At 35.3% G+C, this 21,421-nt stretch overlaps 1 protein-coding gene across 2 annotated transcripts in view; it reads right to left on the bottom strand.

Annotated features, from left to right (window-relative positions):
- The window catches only part of FCHSD2 (FCH and double SH3 domains 2), a 285,200-nt gene that overhangs the window by 232,320 nt on the left and 31,459 nt on the right, over positions 1-21,421 (bottom strand). For both annotated transcript variants that reach the window (XM_043580308.1, XM_043580309.1), the window contains exon 3: positions 5,913-5,958. In XM_043580308.1, the coding sequence (XP_043436243.1) occupies positions 5,913-5,958 (46 nt within the window). The remainder of the gene's footprint in view (positions 1-5,912; positions 5,959-21,421) is intronic.

The following is a 21,421-nucleotide window of genomic DNA, read 5'->3' as shown; positions in this document are numbered from 1 at the left end:
TGTGTATCCCTACCATGGAATATTATTCACCAGTAAAAGGAATGAGTTACTGATACATGATAAAACATGTATGAACTTCAAAAACATCTGGAAAAAAAAATTTCCTAAGCGAAAGCCAGACAAGACTATTTTGCAGGAGTATATTTTTCTGAAATGTCCAGAAAAGGCAAATTTATAGAGCCATAAAGCTGACGGTTGCCTTGGGCAACAGAGATTGACTACAAACAAGTACAGAAAACTTGGATTCGCAGAAATATTCTAAAACTGAACTGTGCTCATGATTGCATAAATCTATAAATTTGCAAAAAAAATAACATTTAATTACAAATGGATGATTTTCTTTTTAATGTTTGTTTATTTTCAAGAGGGCACGTGGGCATTTTGGGGGGTGTACAGACAGACAGGGAGACACAGAATCTGAAGCAGGCTCCAGGCTCCAAGCTGTCAGCACAGAGCCCAACACAGGGCTCAAACTCACAAACTGCCAGATCACGACCTGAGCCGAACACCCAACCAACTGAGCCGCCCAGGTGCCCCACAAACAGATGATTTTCAATAATACATAAATTATGCCTCTCAGAAGTATTTTTAAAAAGTAACTAGCAAGGGACAGCAAGCAGGAAGCTATAAATGAAATGTTTGGTGATGTAGGTAATAGCTACGGCTGCGTTACAGCTAATAAGAATTCAGTGTTCTAATTCTTACTTTCATATATGCTTGAAAATTTTTCATAATGAAAAGTTTTCTTAAATAAGAAAACAAATAACTTTTTTTAAATTAGCAGATTTGAAAACTTCACCAAAAATGTACCAATATGTATTGCAAGTATGTACCAATAGCAAATAAATGCATGAAAATGATGCTTAACATTATTTTATGTAAATGCAAATTAGAACTACAATAAATATCACTATGAACCTATTACAACATCTGAAATTGAAAAGACTATATGCAGTGTTGGGGACGATGTAGAGCAACTGATAACTCTCATATACTGCTGATGGGAACATAAAATAGTACAATGTCTTTGGAAACAGTTTGGCAGTTATTTAAGAAAGACCCAGCCATTATACTCCAATGTATTTACCAAAGAAAAATGAAACCATTTCATACACAAAAATGTTCATAGTAGCTTTATTTCTAATATCTAAAAATAGAAACAACTCAAATATCCATCAATAGGTGAATGCGTAGGGGCACCCGGGTGGCTCAGTCGCTTAAGGGTCTAACTCTTGACTTTGGCTCAGGTCATCATCTCATGGTTCCTGAGTTCAAGCCCTGTGTGGGGCTCCGTGCTGCTGGTGCAGAGCCTGCTTGGGACTCTCTCTCCCTCTCCCTTTTTCTCTGTACCTCCCACACACACATACACTTTCTCTCTTTCTCTCTCTCTCTCTCAAAAGAAATAAACTTAAAAAAAAAAAAGTGATGGATAAACAAATTGTGGAAATCCATACAATACTACTCAGCAAAAAAGAGAAATGAACTACTGATACAACATAACTGAAATAATTATGCAATAATTGTAAATAATTATGCTGATGAAAGAAGCCAAACAAAAAAGAGTACATATAATTCTACTTATATGGAATTAAACTTCTAAAAAATGCAAACTCATCTATAGTGATAGAAAATAGATTAGAGATTGCCTGAGTAATAATGGGGGAAGATGACTACTGAAGAGTGAGTGAAAGGGAAGGATTATAATGAGACATTATAATCTTTTGGTAGCTATAGACATGTTCTTATCTTGATTGTGATGATAGTTTCACGTGGTATATAATTCAATAAGGCTGTATAAGAAAACAGTACAGTGAATACTTGTGTAAGAATGAGGGCAGTAAAGGGGGAGCACAAGAGGGATTTCTGGGGTGGTGTTAATATTCTGTTCTTTTTTTTGAGAGAGAGCGAGCATGCGTGAGTGTGGGAAAGGGTCAGAGAGAGAGAGAGAGAGAGAAAGAGAGAGAGAGAGAGAGAATATCCCAAGCAGCCTCCACACCCAACACAGAGCCTGAAGCAGGGCTTGATCCCACGACAGAATCATGACCTGAGCTGAAATCAAGAGTCAGACACTCAAATGACTAAGCCATCCAGGTTCTGTTTCTTGACCAGGGTACTGGCTATAGGGGTGTGTTCACTGAAAATTCATGGAGCTGTGCACTTAGGATCTACACATTTTTCTGTATGCATGTTATACATCAATTTTTAAATGGCTTATTAAAAATATGATATTATTATACATTCAACAGAATGTATACTTTTTGGGGCGCCTAGGTGGCTCAGTCGGTTAAGCATCCGACTTCAGCTGAGGTCATGACTGTGCGGTTCTTGAATTTGAGCCCCACGTCCGGCTCTGTGGCTCTGTGCTGACATTAAATAAACATTAAAAATTAAAAAGAATGTTACTTTTTAATTTCAGACAATACCAATTCTTGGCAAAGATGTGGAGCAACTGAAACTTTCATACATTGCTGCTAAGCATGTAAACTGGTACAATCGCTTTCGAAAACTAGCTATAACTACTTAAGTGCTAATATACATATATACCTGGTGACCCAGTATGTACCTAGTTCTACACCTAGGTATACCTAACAGATATGAATCTACATATCCAACATATATGAAGCTCAAAACTTAATGCTGAATGAAAGAAATCAGAAGAGTACATAGTACATGATATTATTTAATTTAAATTCAAAAACAGTAAGAAATCCAAAGTAACAATTATTCTGATAAGAATCAGTATACTGGTTACCACTGGAAGGTAGGAGTAATAACTGCTTCTGGGACCCTGGTAATGTTCTACATCTTAATCTGAATAGTAGTTACAAGGCTGTGTTCACTTCATAAAAATTTATCAAACAGTATACTGAATATTTATCCATCTTACTGTATATACGTAATATTTCAATTTCTAAATCTTTAAGCAACATAGGGCTTGAACTCATGACCCCGAGATCAAGGGTTGCATGCTCTACAACTAAGGTAGCCAAGTACCCCATTTCCATTTTTAAGATCTACTCCCCCAAATTTCAACTCTATACTGAGCCAGAGAAGGAAAGAAAAAGAAATAATTTAAATAGTCCAGCTGTCCTCTATGACCACACCCTATCACCAATGAGAGTTATGTCCTCAGAGAGCAAATGCAAATAATAAGCCTGACATAATCAGTGTAAACTGGCAAAATCCACAGACAGAATGTCAGTCATTTCAGGGGTTTCTCTTCTATTGACAAGAAGTAAAAACACTGTTGAGGCGACTAAAAAAAGAGTGTAGAGATAGCTTTGTCTATATCCACAAGAAATGAATTGAAAAATTAACTGGAAAAACACTGAAGATAAGAACTGAGAAAAATCATCTGAAATGAAAATATGACAAATAACAAGAAGAATCAGCACCCTGACTCTCCATAAATGCTCAAATGTCCCAATCAGAGAGATACCGAAACACTTTAATTTCTGAATATTATTACATGAAATTTTGAACTATATATTATTAGGTGCCATATACCATTTATACATTATTATATAGAACTGTATAAACAAAACCAGGTAAAATTTACTTAAAAGACATTTAAAGAAAATTTTCAAGAATAAATTAGACTGCTTTCTAAACGCAATTCTACTTTACTATATAAATACATATATACACAAAAAGTACATACATCTACATATAAATATCATAAATATGTTATAAACACACTTACAAACACACATAAAAACACATATATGCCCTTAATTGAACAAAAGATAGAAATCTAAATATATCACTTAGAGTGAGAAAAATAACAAAGCCACTAAAATAGTGCTGTATTACATTGGAAAGGGTAGGCCAAAAAGGAATGGCTTAGGAAGCTAATTTCTCATTTATTATAAGAAGTAATCCAGCAATAATGTCTAGAGTTGAAAAATCATGAATCAGTTATAAGCACATTATTTAAAGATATGGAAATGATCACCAGGAGAACCAAAACAGTTGTCTACCTTTAATCTTTTCTCCGAGGGTGGTGATTGCAATTGGGACAAAGGACTGCTGATTTTCATACAATTTAATGTACTGTCTTATATTTTTAACCATGAACCTATCCTACTTATTTTATTATTAAACTTTTAAATCATCTTACAGAAGAATAGATCACACAAAAATTTTCCACTTCATATAAATTTTAAGAACAGATCATATACTTTGATCCCAGGGGAAACATATCTGTAAAGGGCATGATAACTGTCCCTATTTCACAGGTTTATTGAGAGGATTAAACCAGATAACATAATGTAAAATAATCAGCAAAGTGCCTGGCACAAGGATTCAATAAATTTTACCCATCATTACTAATACTTCCTATATAAGCATAGAATAAGGTTCAACACTAATTACTAGAACTGATGCTAATTCATTATGTAAAACACCTGATTAATAACCACTCAATAACTAACAACTGAATTAATGAATCTATCTAGTTTTCAAGAAACAGATAATTATCTAAGACTATCAAATAAAACACAGTTACCTTGTTAACTACAATGAAATCAGAGTAAAAATTAAAATCAAAATCTGACAAAACACAAAAAAAATCATATCCCAATTTCACTATTTGTAAGAATAACAACAGCAGCCATAAGTAGTTATCCTTTACAGCATTTCCTTCTAATGCTTTCCTGTATTTTTAAATTTTGTTTCACATACAATTTTTATAATTTTGGGAGTGGGAGGAGATCGATTTTAGAATTCTATTCCACTAAGAAAGCAATTGCTTACAAGGGCCAAAATTTCCAAATCATATCATACTATTTTTGTACAAGGAAAGGTAATTATTATTTCTTACATATCTATAAAATGATATATCAACATAATTTTTTCTTGGCACATTTAGTTATCTGGGAGCAAATAAGATTCTAATTAAAATAAAAGAATGAAAAGGGGTGCCTGGCTCAGTCGGTTGAGCGTCTGACTTCAGCTCAGGTCACGATCTCATAGTTCATGAGTTCAAGCCCTACATCGGGCTCTGTGCTGACAGCTCGGAGCCTGGAGCCTGCTTCAGATTCTGTGTCTCCCTCTCTCTCTGCCCTTCCCCCATTCATGTGCTGTCTCTCTCAAAAATAAATAAACATTTTTTTAAATTTAAATAAATAAATAAAAGAATGAAATGCTTAAATTTCCCTAGAAATAGAACGATGTCATCCATTCAAAGTACATCATTCTCTGTCAATAGGGACCTAAATAAATGCCCGACTGAACAAAATAAACCTTCCATAAGACTGCAAAGAATGGGATATGTAAGAGAATGAATATACAGCTGACGCTTGAACAATGCAGCAATTAGGGATGCCAACCCCCAATGTAGTCAAAAATTCCCATATAACTTTTGACTCCCTAAAAATTTAACCACTAATTGCTACTATTGACCAGAAGACTTACTGATAACATAAGCAGTCAATTAGCATATATTTTATGTTATATTATATACTGTATTTTTACAATAAAGTAAGCTAGAGAAAAGAAACTGTTATTAAGAAAACTATGAGGAAGAGAACATACATTTACAGTACTGTACATATATTTATCCAAAAAAACCCCACATATTGGTGGACAATCATAGTTCAAGCCCATGTTGTTCGAGAGTCACCTATATATACTTATAAAGTATATGCATTATTATTTATATTTGTAAATACCTTACAACTGCTATAAATATTATCTTCTCTCCAAAAGTTCATAACCTTCATTGTAGTAAGGAGCAACTTAGCTCCTCATCTAGAGATTCAAATGGAGTAAAGAGAGAATCAAAGTGAGATAGTCAGAAATAAGAAGAAAAACAGGATGCAGGGATAACAAGTTTCTCTCTAATGAGTATATCTGCCTTTAAGCCAAAGAAGAGGTATACCTAGAATGGTCACCTCAATTTCCAAGCTTACCTGTGCATACTCTCTTTCAATAGCAGCCTTCTTCTGACTGAATGTCCTAAAAACACAAATAAAAATTCATTAGCAGAAGTATAACAATAATTTTATGTAAATTTATCAACACATCCTCAGACACTACCCAGTAAAAACTGTGTTCAGGGAAAGGACAATATTTTATTCATCTTATGTTCTAGGAACACTGCTGACAAAAGGCTCTGGACTCAGAAAAACTACATTCAAATTCTGGCTCTACCACTTAGTAGCCCTATGATCTTGGTCAAGTCACTTGACTTCTCTGTGCCTCAAAATGGGGATAGTTATAACAGTACCCATGTCAAATGATAGAGTAAAATTTAGTTATTTAAAATATATTAAGTGCTTGGGGCGCCTGGGTGGCTCAGTCGGTTGAGCACCCAATTCTGGTTTTTGGCTCACAGTTCATGAGTTCAAGCCCCACATTAGGCTCTGCGCTCACAGTGCAGAGCCTACTTGGGATTCTCTCTCTCTGTCTCTCTCTCTCTCCCCCTCTCCCTGCCCTCTCCCTCCCACTCTCTCTCTCTCAAAAATAAATTTAAAAAAAAAAAAATATATATATATATACATATATATATGTATGTATATACGTTATCTTCTCACCTATCATAAATACCCAGGCAGAAGAAACTAAAATGAACTAGCTTATACTTTCATCATTAAAAAATCTGAAAACTGGGGCACTTCGGTGGCTTAGTCAGTTAAGTGTCTGACTCTTGATTTCAGCTCAGGTTAGTAATCCCAGGGTCGTGGGACTGAGCCTTGCATCAGGCTCTGCCCTGGGAGTGAGGCTCTCCCCACCTGTGCTCACTTGCTCTCAAAAAAAAAAAAAAAAAAAAAAAATCTGAAAACTTACCCATATTTTGAAGGAGGTAGTATTTTCTAATATTTCACAAAACATGAAAGCAAACATTTAAGCTATTTATTCAGTAGTAGTATTCATTTAGCATTCAGTGTTTATTTATTTAGCTTGAAAGCCTAAATGTAACTCATCTTAAAGTAAGGATGTTCAAGTGAAGTCTCCAAGAAAATGGGAACTCTTATTCTGAATGTGCGTATCAATTAATTTTAAAATTCTCGGTGGATTTTTAACTGTTATGAAACAGTTACATGTCTGCTAAGTAATTTTCTGTTCTAAAGAAAGAAAACAAATCCAAGTTGACAACTATTCAAAATCAACATCATTAATATTAGAAACCTATTTGTTATAATTCACAGTATCAAGAGAGAACAAAAAAATCTTCTCATAATCTCCATAGAAGATGAAAAGGCATTTGTTAAAATTCAACATCAGTTTCTCATAAACATCTTTAAAAATATTAATGGATGCTATAATTAAACAGATGGACAAGAACAAGCGATGGCAAAGACGTAGAGAAATTAGAACTCTCATACAATGCTGGTAGGAATATAAAATGATGCAGCTGCTTTAGAAAATCATAGTGTAGGAGTTCCTCAAAAGGTTAAACATAGAGTTACCATATTGACCCAGCAGTTCTATTCCTAGGTACATACCCAAGAAAACTTGTCTATATAAAAACTTGTAAACAAATGTTCATAGCAACATTATTCATAATAGCCAGAAAGTGGAATCAACCCAAAAGTCCATTAACTGGTGAACAGATAAATAAGATGTGCTATATCATATGATAGAATATTATTCAAAAAAGGAATGAAATACTGATACATGATACAGTATGGATGAACCTGGAAAACACTATGCTAAGAAGCCACATAAAAGGACACATATTACATGATTTCATTTATACAGAATGTCCCAGAATAAGCAAGCCTACAGAGACATAAAGTAGATTAGTGGTTGCCAAAGGTTGGAGAGTTGAGATAAGTTTGCCATATTTCAAAAGCATTTTTCTTTCACCTAAATAGGTTGATTATAAAGTTCACATGGAAAAAATGAACACTTAAGAACAGTTATTAAGATTCTGAGAAAGAGAATTTCAAAAGACCTACCTTCACCACATAATAAAAAGTAATTTAATAAGGTGGCAATAATTAAGATCGCTTAGTAATGGAACATAAATAAACAGAAAGATAATGAAACAGAAGTCAGAAATGCACCTAAATACACAAAAATTTAGTAACTGAAAAAGAAGACATTTTGATTCAAAGGAGAAAACAAGGATTACTTAGTAAATTCTACTGCGTCAACTTTACAAGAAGACGCAATGTTAAGTAAACAGAAAAGTTACAGATTAATGTATATATAGTATACTATCTTTTTACATGAAAATGTTTACCCATATATGCTGTATTATAATTACAATACTACTCCATTACAACACAGATGGTCCCCAACTTGCAATGGTTCGACTTACAATTTTTCAACTTTACAATGGTGCAAAAGTGATATGCATTCAGTAGAAACCGAACTTCAAATTTTAAATTTTGATCTTTTCCTGGGCCAGCACAAAACTCTCCACTGTTGTGCAAGGCAGCATCAGTGCGCCCCAGCTCCCAGTTAGCCACACAATCACGATGGTAAACACCTTACTTATAACCAACCATTCTATACCCATACAACAATTCTGGTTTTCGCTTTCAATACAGTAGTCAATAAATTACATGAGACTGTCAACACTTTGTTATAAAATAGGCTTTGCGTTAAATTATTTTGCCCAACTGTATGCTAATCTAAGTGTTCTGAGCACGTTTAAGATAGGCTAGGCTAAGCTATGATGTTTTGTAGGTTAGGTATACAAAATGCATTTTTGACCTAATGTCATTATTTTCAACTTTCAATGAGTTTATCAAAACATAACCCCACTGTAAGTCAAGGAAGATCTGTAGTCCCTTAAATGAAAAACTATTCTGTGGAAAAATGCCTACTGTGGTTCCCTAGGAAATCACTGTGATAGAATTCTCTGAAATATTAACAAGAAACTGACTTGACAATGGCTCCATATGAAGAAAGGAACTGGACCTTTTACTGCATTGTTTGTGTTATTTGAATTCATACCATGTGGATGTGTATATATTTTTGAGGTGAAATTTATATGACATACAACTAATAATTTTAAAAAATGTTTTTAACATTTATTTATTTTTGAGAGACAAAGAGAGACTGAGCATGAGCTGGAAAGGGGCAGAGAGAGAGAGGGAGACACAGAATCAGAAGCAGGCTCCAGGCTCCAAGCTGTCAGCACAGAGCCCGATGCAGGGCTCCAACTCACCAACCACGAGATCATAACCGAATGGGCCACCCAGGCACCCCACAATTAACCAGTTTAAAGTGTTCAGTTAAAAAAATAAATAAAGAAAAGAAAATAAAGTAAATAAAAATAAAAATTAAATACATAAATAAATAATAAAGTGTTCAGTTCAACAGCATTTCATGTGTTCACAGTATGCAACTACCACCTCTACCCACTTTCAAAAACTTTTCATTACTCCAGAACACTCCATATTCATTAAGTAATCACTCTCTCCATTCCTCCTCCTTTTATCCCTGGCAAAAAGTAATATATTTTTCTGCCTCTATTACATATTTGCCTATTCTGGAGATTTCATATAAAAGGAATCATACATGACCCTTTGACTGACTTCTTTCACTTAGTATGTTTCCAAGGTCCAAGTTGTAGAAGGTATCAATACTCCATTGTCCTTTGTGACTGAATTATTATTCCATTCCACTGTAAAAATACAATTATTATTATACTCCACTGTATGGATATACTACAATTTGTTTATTCATTTATCTACTGATGAATTGGGTTGTTTCATATCTTACCTATTATAAATAATGTTGCTATAAACAACATATATAAAGTAAGAATAAATCCCTGTAATAGTTATTTCTCTAATAAAATCCAATATTCTAAATAATTTTTCTAAAACAAATCTGATCAAGCTACTCTCCTACTAATATTCCTAAAAAAGCTCCTCATCACTCCCAGAGTAAAAAGCTAAATTCCCTTAAGGTTGTATGTGACTTTATCTCTGTAAACTCCCCCATTCACATCTCAGACCCCAGCTAAAGTTCTTAAAAGGACCAGTAGGCTCATGCTCATAGTCTAGCAAATGTACTCCTTTTTACTTGGAATTCCCTTCCCCCATTATTTGGCTTAATTCTTCCTCCTCCTTCAAAACTTAGCTTAAGCATAACCTCTAAAAAGTCTTCCTGAATTCCACTTGTGATTTGGATACCCTTTCTCTAAGGTCCTCCAGCATGTTGTAACAAAGCACCTGCTTCAAGTATTTTAATTGTGAATTGACTAGAGTTCCCTGAGAGCAAGGAGTGTGTTTTGTATTTATATGTGTAGCACAGTGCCTGAAAGCTAAAGAAGTTATTCAGTAAATGTTTGCTGAATGAATGGATAGAAACTAAATAATCAGGTTTCAGGCTCTTCATGAGTATGAATTAAATAGCTCAGTAGAACCAAGATCACAATCTATATCCATATGGACCAGTTAAGTTTCTCAACCTTGGACAGACTGTATCAGAAAACCTATTTTGTGTACATGAGCTTTAAAAAAACAAGGAGGGTATATGAATGTGCAGTAAAGGATTAACCTTACCCCAAGAGAGTTCTGGCCTTTGCCCTTGACTTCTGGGGAATGATCTCTAAACCTATGGAATGTCATGTCTGATAACAGTGTTTTTGTTTACCTGGGGACCTTAGGCCATGCATAGTCTATGATAGCAATGTGATTTATTGAGAGTGGTGTGGAGGGGGAGGGGGGTTCCTAACACATGGTTATCAGTTCAACATCTGAAGAAGCTGGAAACTAATAAGGTCAGCCACATGGGCAGTTAATCATATCATGGTGACCAAATATACCTCTTCTCTTGGCTGATTATAAGGTAATATCCTTTCACTATAAAACACACACAAACACACACACACACACACACACACACACAATACACACACTTCAGTAAACTTTCAATGAGTTCTGTGAGTCCTTCTATTGAATTATCAAATCTAAGGGTGGTCCTGGGGCTCCCTGATCTTGCAAATCATGTCAGAAGTGAGGGTAAACTTTGAGACCTCCAAACTTGCGGTTGGTGTCAAAAGTGAGAGTTGTCTTGGGGACTCCCTAACTCAATAATTCATCACCAGGATAAGCAGAACACCTAAGAATGTTCAAATTATTAATGGTGGTAGTGGAAATGGGATATGAATAACCATAATGATAAATGTTAAAAATACAGATACACACACACACCAGATGGCTAAAACTTTAAAGACTGATAACTATAAATATCAATGGGATGATAGAGCTATAAAACTCTAGTATGCTGGTGGTGGGAATGTAAAATAATACAACCACTTTGGGAAAAAATATGGTTTTTATTATATAATTAAGCACACATCTATCTTGACACAGCAATTCTAATAGTGGGCATTTACCAAGAGAGATGAAAATACACATCCCTAAAAACACTCAACAAAAATATCTATAGCACCTTTATTCATAAACAGACAAAAACAGGAAGTAGTCCAGGTGTCTATCACTGGCATAATAGATCAACAGTGATATATACTCAAAATATATAAAGAACTTTTAAAACTCAATACCCAAAAAATGAATAATCCAATTAAAAATAGGCAGACAACATGAACAGACATCTTTCCAAAGAAGACATACAGATGGTCAGCAGACACATGAAATTATGCCCAACACCACTGATCATCAGGAAAATACAAATCAAAACTACAATGAGAGATCACCACCTCACACCTGTCAAAATAGCTAAAATCAACAACAAAAGAAACAACAGATGTTGGTGAGGATGTGGAGACAGGGGAACCCTCTTGCACTGTTGGTGGGAACACAAACTGGTGCAGCCACTCTGGAAAACAGTATGGAGGTTCCTCAAAAGTTAAAAAAGGAGTGCCCAGCTCAGTTGGTTAAGCGTTGGACTCTCGATATCGGCTCAGATTGTGATCTCACACTCGTGAGATAGAGCCCTCCGTTGGGCTCTGTGCTGAGCATGGATCCTGCTTGGGATTATCTCTTCCCCTTTCTCTCTCTGCCCCTCCCCTGCTTATGCACACATGCGTGCTCACTCTCTTTCTCTCTCTCAAAATAAATAAATAAACTTTTTTAAAAAGTTAAAAATAGAACTACCCTACAATCCAGCAATCGCACTACTGTTTTATCCAAAGAATATAAAAATACTAATTCAGAGATACATGCACCCCAATGTTTACAGGAGCACAATAGCCAAACTATGGAAGCAGCCCAAATGCCCATCAACTGATGATAAAGAAGATGTGACACATATATATTCATAATGGAATATAACTCAGCAATAAAAAATGAAATCTTGCCATTTGCAGGGACATGGATGGAGCTAGAGAGTATTATGCTCAGTGAAAATAAGTCAGAGAAAGATAAATACTGTATGATCTCACTCATCTGTAGATTTAAGAAACAAGGCAAATAAGCAAAGGCAAAAAAAAAAAAAAAAGAGGCAAACCAAGAAACAGACTCTACCCTATAGAGAACAAACTGATGGTTGTCAGAGGGGATGTGGGTGGGGGAATGGGTAAAATAAGTGAGGGAGATGAAGAAGTACCCTTGTTGTGAGGAGCACAGGGTGTTATATGGAAGTGTTAAATCACTGTATTGAACACTTGAAACTAGTATTACATTGTATCTTTAACTGGAATTTAAATAAAAACTTTTTTTAAAGGTTTTTTAAAATGGTGATATATTCTTTTTTTTTTTTTTAAGGTTTTCATTCATTTTTTAGAGACAGAGACAAAGACAGAGACGGAGCACGAGTGGGGGAGGGGTAGAGAGCGAGGCAGACAGAATCCGAAGCAGGCTCCAGGCTCTGAGCTGTCAGCACACAGCCGGATGCAGGGCTCGAACCCACAAGCTGTGAGATCACGACCTGAGCCGAAGTCGGATGCTCAACCAACTGAGCCACCCAGGTGCCCCTAAATGGTAATATATGCTTAAAATAGAAAAAAAAAATGAGTATTAAATATGCATGGACTAAAAAAACAAAAAACAAAAACAAATGAACTATAACTACCACATTTTACTACTCTGAGTTAGTTCACCTCTGTTATTTTATAAATAATACTTTAAATAGAACTAATATTAGGATATAAAAAATAATTTTTTAACATGGACAGCAAGCTGGGGTAAGGGAATTAGTGCTTATATTATTAGCATATTGATAATTCTTTAATTAAAAAAAACCTTTATAATTTTGTTCTGGAATACAATGGCTGTTTTTAGGGGTATTATTACAGCAAATATGGCAATAACATTAAAATGATGACATGAAACACAAAAAACTTTTTTTTAAACAAAGCAAGTAGAATAAAGAACTGAAACTATAAAAGTCTGGCACAGAGGAAATTACTTGGCTCCTAATAAAAATAGTCACCAACATTCATCAAGTATCTTCTGAATTTCAGGTATTCTGCTAAAGAGGCATTGGAAATAAAAAGATGAATAAGACATAGACTCTCTTCTCAAGGGATCCATTAAGACAAGGTATAAATGGATGATGCCAAGATCCACAAATGCTATCGTCATAAAATGAAAAGCAGAAAGTGTTCTTATTTCTTATTAATTAGGCAGGCAACCTTGGGCAAGTTAATTTTCCTCACTGTGCTTCAGTGTCCTATTGGTTAAATGGGAATAAAAAGAACACCTACCTCACAGGATTATTATGAAGATGAAATGTACATATTTGTAAAGCACTTAGAACAGACTTGGCACATACTAAATGTTAGACAAGTCTTTGTTAAATAAGTGCAAATACATTCCACAGCTTAGAATTATCAAATTTAATCCAGTTTAAATATTTTGACTAAATGAATATGCACAGCACTAACAAAAAATACATTTTAAGCAACTCTGGTCTTCATGACAGAGCAAAGTGAAAATCTTCTTACTCCTCCCAGAAGTTACTCAAAAGCAATAAGAGAATAAAAAACATACATGCAAACATGATCTCCAATAAAACTAGGAAACATATGAAATATAAGTGAAAGATAAGCCAAAAGAGAGACAAACTGGAGAAGGAGGGTGAATATAAGGCACAAGGCTCCAAAACTCAAGGGGGGGGTGTCTACATTTCTTCAAGTATACTTCCTGAGGTATAAAATTTAAACCACATTTGCAACAACGAAAACAGGGGACGTGGACTGGGGAAAGAGCTTTGTTGCTCACAGTTTGAAGAAGTAGAGGAGACAGTACTAAATTAGGAATCACGTAAACAAGCTACACTAGCAGAAATTAGGTTGCTGGTGTGGCAAAAAGATAGTGAGACAGCCTGCACTACCAACGGTCCAATCTTCTCTGGTAAAGGAGAAATAAAATAAATTAATACACACAAACCTGGTTGTAAAGAAAATTACTGTAGATTTGGAAGACTGTAGCTACCCTGAGATACCTACAAAAAAGTAGTACGGGGAAAACCCCCTTCATTCAAAAAATAAATAACCCAAATGTAAATTTTAAAAAAGGAAAAACAGTAGCCAAAGGACACTCATGAGAAAAATGCTGCCATCAAGCAAATGAAATATGTAACCAATATTTCAAATGAACTTTTAAAACTTAAGTAATAATTTTAAAAACTAATAAAGAAATACCACTTTCAGATCAAATTACAATGTTCAAATGCCAAGAGAAGAGCGGTGAAGAAAGTGGGGATTCCCTCTTGTTCCTGAAGTTAGGGGGAAAGATGTGTCTTTTGCCACTGAGTACAGCTGACCCTTACACAATACAAGCAGTCAAAAATCCATGTATGGCTTTTGACTCCCCAAAACCTTAACTATGCATAGCCTACTGGTGACTGTAAGCCTTACCATAACAAACAATTAACACATTTGTATGTTATATTATATACTGTATTCTCACCATAAACTAAGCTACATAAAAGAAAATGTTATTAAGAAAATCATAAGGAAGAGAAAATAAATTTATAGTACTGTACTGTATTTATCAAAAAAATTTGGACCCACATGGTTCAAACCCATATTGTTCAAGGGTCAACTGTATAATGAATGTTACTGTGGGTTTTTCTATGAGCCCTTTATCATATTAAGGAAGTTTCCGGGGCACCTGGTGGCTCAGTCAGTTAAGCATCTGACTCTTGGTTTCAGTTCTAGTCATGGTGTCATGGTTCGCTAGATCAAGCCCCATGCTGGGCTCCAAGCTGATAGCTCGGAGCCTGCTTGAGATTCTCCTTCTCCCTTTCTCTCTGCCGCTCCCTCCTTCTCTCTCAAAATAAATATTTTTTTTAAAAGGAAGTTTCCTTTTATTCCTAGTTTACTAAGTGTTTTTTAATATATTTGTCTAAATTTTTTGAGTATAACTGACACAGGATGCTACATGTGTTTATATGTGTTACAATATTTCAGGTATATAGCAGTAATCCAACTTCTCTTTAAGTTATGCTATGATCATCACAAGTGTAGCTACCATCTGTTACCACACAGTGCTCTTACAATATCATTGACTATATTTTCTATGCTGTGCCTTTAGTTTACTGAGCAGTTTTAACATGAAAAGGTGCTGAATTTTGTCAAATGCTTTTCCTGTCTCTATTGACATGATTATATGGTTTTGTCCTTTGTTCTATTTGTATGGTGTATTTCATTCATTGATTTTCTTACATTGAACTTTTACATTCCTGGGATGAATCTCACTCTGTCAAAGTGTATAATCCTGTAAATGTGTTGTTGTTTTTTGAGAATTTTTCCATCAATGTTCATAAGGGATACTGATCTGTAGTTTTCTTGTGATATCTTTGTGTGACTTTCATATCAGAATAATGAGGACCTCATAGAATGTGAGTGTTCCCTTCTCTTCTTTTTTTTTGGTGGGGGGGGGGGGTTGGGGGGAGTGTTTGAGAAGGACTGGTGTTAATTCTTCTTTAACTGTTTAGTAAAGGTCACCTATGAAGATGTCTACTCCTAGACTTTTTGTTGGAAGGTTTTTAATTACTGATTCAATTTCATTATTTGTAAAAGGTCTGTTGAGAATTTCTATTCTTTTCTTGAATCAGTTTTGGTAATTTGTGTGTTTCTAGGAATTTGTCCTTTTCATCTAGGTTATCCAATTTGTTGGCATACAACTGCTCATAGTCCTCTTATAATACTTTTTATTTTAATGGTAGAATAAAGAGTAATGCCCCCATTTTCATTTCTCATTTTAGCTATTTGCATCTTCTCTCTTTTTTCCTAGACTAGTTAAAGATTTGCCTATTGTTGAGCTCTTCAAAGAATCGACTTTGGTTTCATTCATTCTCTCTACTGTCTTTCTATCCTCTATCTCTGATCTAATCTTTATTATTTTCTCCCTTTTTTTGGTTTTGGATTTGGTTTGCTATTTACTAGTTTCTTGGGTGTAAAGTTAGGTTGATCTGAGATCTTTATTTTTAATGTAGGTGTTCAGAGCTACTAATTTCCCAGAGTAGCTTCACTGCATACTGTAAGTTTTGGTATATTGTGTTTTTGTTTTCATTCCCGTCAAAGTATTTTCTAATTTTCCCAGTAATTTCTTTTGACCCACTAGTTATTTAAGAATATGTAGTTCTGGGACGCCTGAGTAGCTCAGTCAGTTAAGCATCCTACTTCAGCTCAGGTCATGATCTTGTGGTTCACAAGTTCAAGCCCCACGTTGTTGTTCAACAAGGATGCCAACAAGGATGCCACAACCATTAAAAGGAGAAAGAATAGTCTTTTCAACAAATAGTGCTACAAGTGAATTTCCATATACAAAAGAATGAAATTGGACCCCTATCTCATTCCAAATGTAAAGTTTAACTCAAAGTGGACCAAAGATTAAATGTAATAGCTAAAACTATAAAATTCTTAAAAGTAAGTACAGGAGTAAATCTTCAAGATCTCCAATTTGGCAATAGATTCTTTTTTTTTTTTTTTTAATTTTTTTTTTAACGTTTTTTATTTATTTTTGAGACAGGGAGAGATAGAGCATGAACAGGGTAGGGTCAGAAAGAGGGAGACACAGAATCGGAAACAGGCTCCAGGCTCTGAGCTGTCAGCCCAGAGCCCGACACGGGGCTCGAACTCACGGACCGCGAGATCATGACCTGAGCCGAAGTCGGCCGCTTAACCGACTGAGCCACCCAGGTGCCACAAGGCAATAGATTCTTAAATGGAACACCAAAAGCATATCAAGAAAAGAAAAAAAAAAGTAAAACAACTTCATCAAAATTAAAAATATGCATCAAAGGACATTATCAGGGCAACTGGGTGGCTCAGTCGGTTAAGCGTCTGCCTCTGGCTCAGGTCATGATCTCAGTTTGTGGGTTCGAGCCCCGCATTGGGCTCTGGACTGACAGCTCAGAGCCTGGAGCCTGCTTCAGATTCTGTGTCTCTTCTCTCTCCCTTTGCCCCTCCACAGATCATGCTCTGTCTCTGTCTCTCTCTCAAAAATGAATAAATGTTAAAAAAGTTAAAAAAAAAAAAAAAGACATTATCAAGGATATGAAAAGAAGGGTTGCCTGGCTGGCTCAGTCAGTAGAGCATGTGACTCTTGATCTTGGGATTGTGAGTTCGAGCCCCACATTTGATGTAGAGATTACTTTAAAAAAAACAAAAGGAAAGAATATGAAAGGGAAGGAAGGAAAGAAAATGAAAAGACAATAGAATAGGAAAATTATTTGCAAATCATGTATCTAAGGGCTTAATATCCAGAATACATAAAGAACTCTTAAAAATCTATAGCAAAGAGACCAATGGCCCAATTTTAAAAAGGCAAAAGCAGGGGATTCTGGGTGGCTCAGTCAGTTGGTGTCTTACTCTTGATTTCAGCTCAGGTCATGGTCTTGCGGTTTATGGGATGGGATCAAGCCCCACGTCAGGCTCCAAGCTGACAGCACAGAGACTGCTTGGGATTCTCTCTCTCCCTCTCACTCTGCCCCTTCCCCTCCTCATGCTCTCTCTCTCAAGATAAATAAAACTTTTTTAAAAATTTAAGTTAAATTAAAAAGGCAAAAGTATTAAATATACATTTTTCTACAGAAAATATACAAACGGTCAATAAGCACATGAAAGCACATGAAAAGATGTTCAACATCCATTAGTCACTAGGAAAATGCAAATCAAAACCACCGCAAGTTATCACTTCGGACCCACTGGAATGGTTACACACAAAAGCAAAAGAACAAATACTGGCCAGGATGTGGAGAAGTAAGAACCTTCATACATTGCTGATGAGAATGTAAACCAGTACAGCTTCTAGAAAACAACTTGACACATCCTCAAAAAAAGTAAACACAGAATTACTATGTGATGTAACAATTCCACTCCTCAGCATACATACTCACAAGAAGTGAAAAATTAAAACAAAAGCTTATAGACCAAAGTTCATGGCAGTGTTATCCATAATAGCCAAAAAGTGGAAATAACCCAAATGCCCATCAACAGATCAATGAATATGCAAAATGTGGTATATCCATAAAATGAAATTTTATTTAGCTATAGAGAGTAATAAATACTGATACATATTACAACATGGATGAACCTCAAAAAATACTTGGTAAGTGAAAGAAGCCAGCCACAAAAGGCCACTGTATTTATAGGTTCTCCAGAGAAATAGAACCAAGATGATGTGTATATGTATAAAAAGATATTTATTTTAAGGTACTGGCTCACATGATTATGGAGGTTGGCAAATCTAAAATCTGCAGGGTAGGATAATAGGCTGGAGACCCAGAGAAAAGCCAATGTTGCCATTTAAGTCAAAGGTCATCAGGCTGGAGACCCACAAAGGAGCTGCTTTTAGGTCCAAAGGCCACCTGCTGCAGAATTCCCTTACCTGGGAAGGAAGCCAGTCTTTTGTTCTATTCAGGCATTCAGCTGATTAGATGAGGCCCACCATATTAGGGTGAGCAATCTGCTTTATTCAAAGTCTACTGATTTAAATATTAGTCTCATACAAAAACATCTTCAGAAAAACATTCATATAATATTTGACACATGTCTGGACACTGTGGCCCAGCCAAGTTGACATATAAATTAAAAATTACAGCCACATACTAAATGATTCCATTTTTATGAAATGTTGAGAGAAAGCAAATCCATAGAAATAAAAAGCAGATTAATCATTGTCATGAGCTTAGGGAAGGGGGTGAAATGGCAAGTGATTGCTTATTTGTATGGGGTTTCTTTCAGGGTAATAAAAATGTTCTGGAATAAGTGATGATACTTGTACAACACTGTGAATATACTGGAAACCACCTAATTGTATACTTTAAAATGTTAAAATAAGCATAACTTTCTGTTATGTTAATTTTACTTAATATTTGTTTTTTAAAGTTTATTTTATTTATTTTGAGAGAGAGAAAGCAGGGGAGGGGCAGAGAGAGACAGACACAGAATCCGTCAGTGCAGAGCCCAATGTGGAGCTCAAACCCACGAACGGTGAGATCATGACCTGAGCCTAAGTTAAGAGTTGGATGCTTAACAGACTGAGCTACTTAGGTGCCCCAATTTTACTTAACAAAATAACTTATTGATATTTCCTGTGAATAAGATCCTGTCAATAAGAATACATCTGTATTATGGCACATTGACCCACCAATGGCACTTTTCCATGGTACGTGACACTTTATATTGCTAATGTTCAGCATATAAATGAATATTTACATGGTACTGGCATCAAAAAAAAAAAACCCACATGGGGGCACCTAGGTGGCTCAGTCAGTAAGCATCTGACTTCGGCTCAGGTCATGATCCCACGGTTCATGACTTCGAGTCCCACATCAGGCTCTGTGCTGACAGCTCAGAGACTGGAGCCTGCTTCAGATTCTGTGTCTCCTTCTTTCACTGCCCCTCCCCTGCTCACACTCTGTCTCTCTCTGTCTCTCAAAAACAAACATTAAAAAATAATAAAATAAAATAAAATAAATGAAATAAAATAAAATGACACATAGACCTACAACAGAATAGAGAGCCCAGAAACAAACCCATGTATATACAGTCAACTAATATTTGACAAGGGAGCCAAGAATACTCAATGGGGAAAGGACAGTGTCTTCAATAAATGGTAGTGAGAACACTATCCACATATAAAAGGATGACACTGGACCCCTATTTTATACCATTTACAAAAATTAACTCGAAATAGTTAACTGTAAGACCTGAAACCATAAAACTCCTAGAAGAAAACATAAGGTAAAACAGTTCCTTGACATTGGAAAATGATACAAAATCACCAGCAGCAAAAGCAAAAATAAACAAGTTTTACTACATCAAACTAAAAACCTTCTGCACAGCAAAAGAAACAATCAACAAAATAAAAAGGCAACCTACAGACTGAGAGAAAATATTTACAAGCCAAATATTTGATAAGGTGTCACTATCCAAAATACATAAGAAACTCATAGAACTCAGTAGGAAAAAAAAATAATAATAACCCAATTAAAAGGGGGAAGAGGACCTGAAAAGACAGTTTTCTAAAGAAGACATACAAATGGTCAACAGGTACATGAAAAGGTACTCAACATCACCAATCATCAAGGAAACATAAATTAAAACCAAAATGAGATATTATTTCACACCTGTTCGTATGGCAATTACCAAAAAGAAAAGAAACAAGTGTTGGCCAACGTGGAGAACACATAATCCTTAGGCACTGTTGGTGGGAATGTAAACTGGCGCAACCACTATGGGATACGGTATGGAGGTTTCTCAAAAAATTAAAAATAAAACTACCCCATGATTCAGTAATCCCACTTCTGGGTTTGTATCTAAAGGAAATGAAATCAGTATCTTGAAAAGATATCTATATCCCTGTATTCAATATAGCATTATTCACAATAGCCAAGACATAGGAACAACCTAAGTGTCCACTGACAGAAAAATGAATTAAAAAAGCATGGTCTGTGTGTGCACGCACATGTGTGTATACATACATACACAAATATATACATATACACAATGACACACACAAAAAAGGAAATCTAGCCATTTGCAAGATCAATGGAAATTGAGGGCATTATACTAAGTGAAATAAGTCAGACAGAGAAACATGCTGTATGATCTCACTTATATGTGGAATCCAAAAAAGCTAAAAAATCACAGACAGAAACAGAATAGTCGTGGCTAGAGGATGGGGGAAATGGGGAGATGGTGGTCAAAGGGTACAAATCAATACAAGATGAATAAGTTCTGGGGTATATCATATAGTTCTAAATGTACATCAGAGTGGCTATAGTTAACAATTGTAGATTATACATTGAAAGTTGCTAAAAAAAAAAATAGACCTTAAATGTTCTTACCACACACACAAAAAAGTTAATTATGTGATATGATGGATGTGTTAACTAACCTATAGTGGTAATCATTTTGCAATATAGACATGTATTGAATCATCCCACTGTATACCTTAAGCTTATACAATGTTATATGTCAATTACATCTCAATATAGCTGGAAAAAAATGAAATTCAAATGAAATGCCTTAACCAAAAACTGTCAAGAAACTAGAAATAAAAAGAAACTTCCGGGGTTCCTGGGTGGCTGAGTC

Source organism: Prionailurus bengalensis, chromosome D1, assembly GCF_016509475.1.
Source record: "Prionailurus bengalensis isolate Pbe53 chromosome D1, Fcat_Pben_1.1_paternal_pri, whole genome shotgun sequence".
NCBI classification, from domain to species: Eukaryota; Metazoa; Chordata; class Mammalia; order Carnivora; family Felidae; genus Prionailurus; species Prionailurus bengalensis.
Note: the sequence above shows the minus strand (reverse complement) of the source record. Positions and strands in the feature narration are given on the sequence as shown.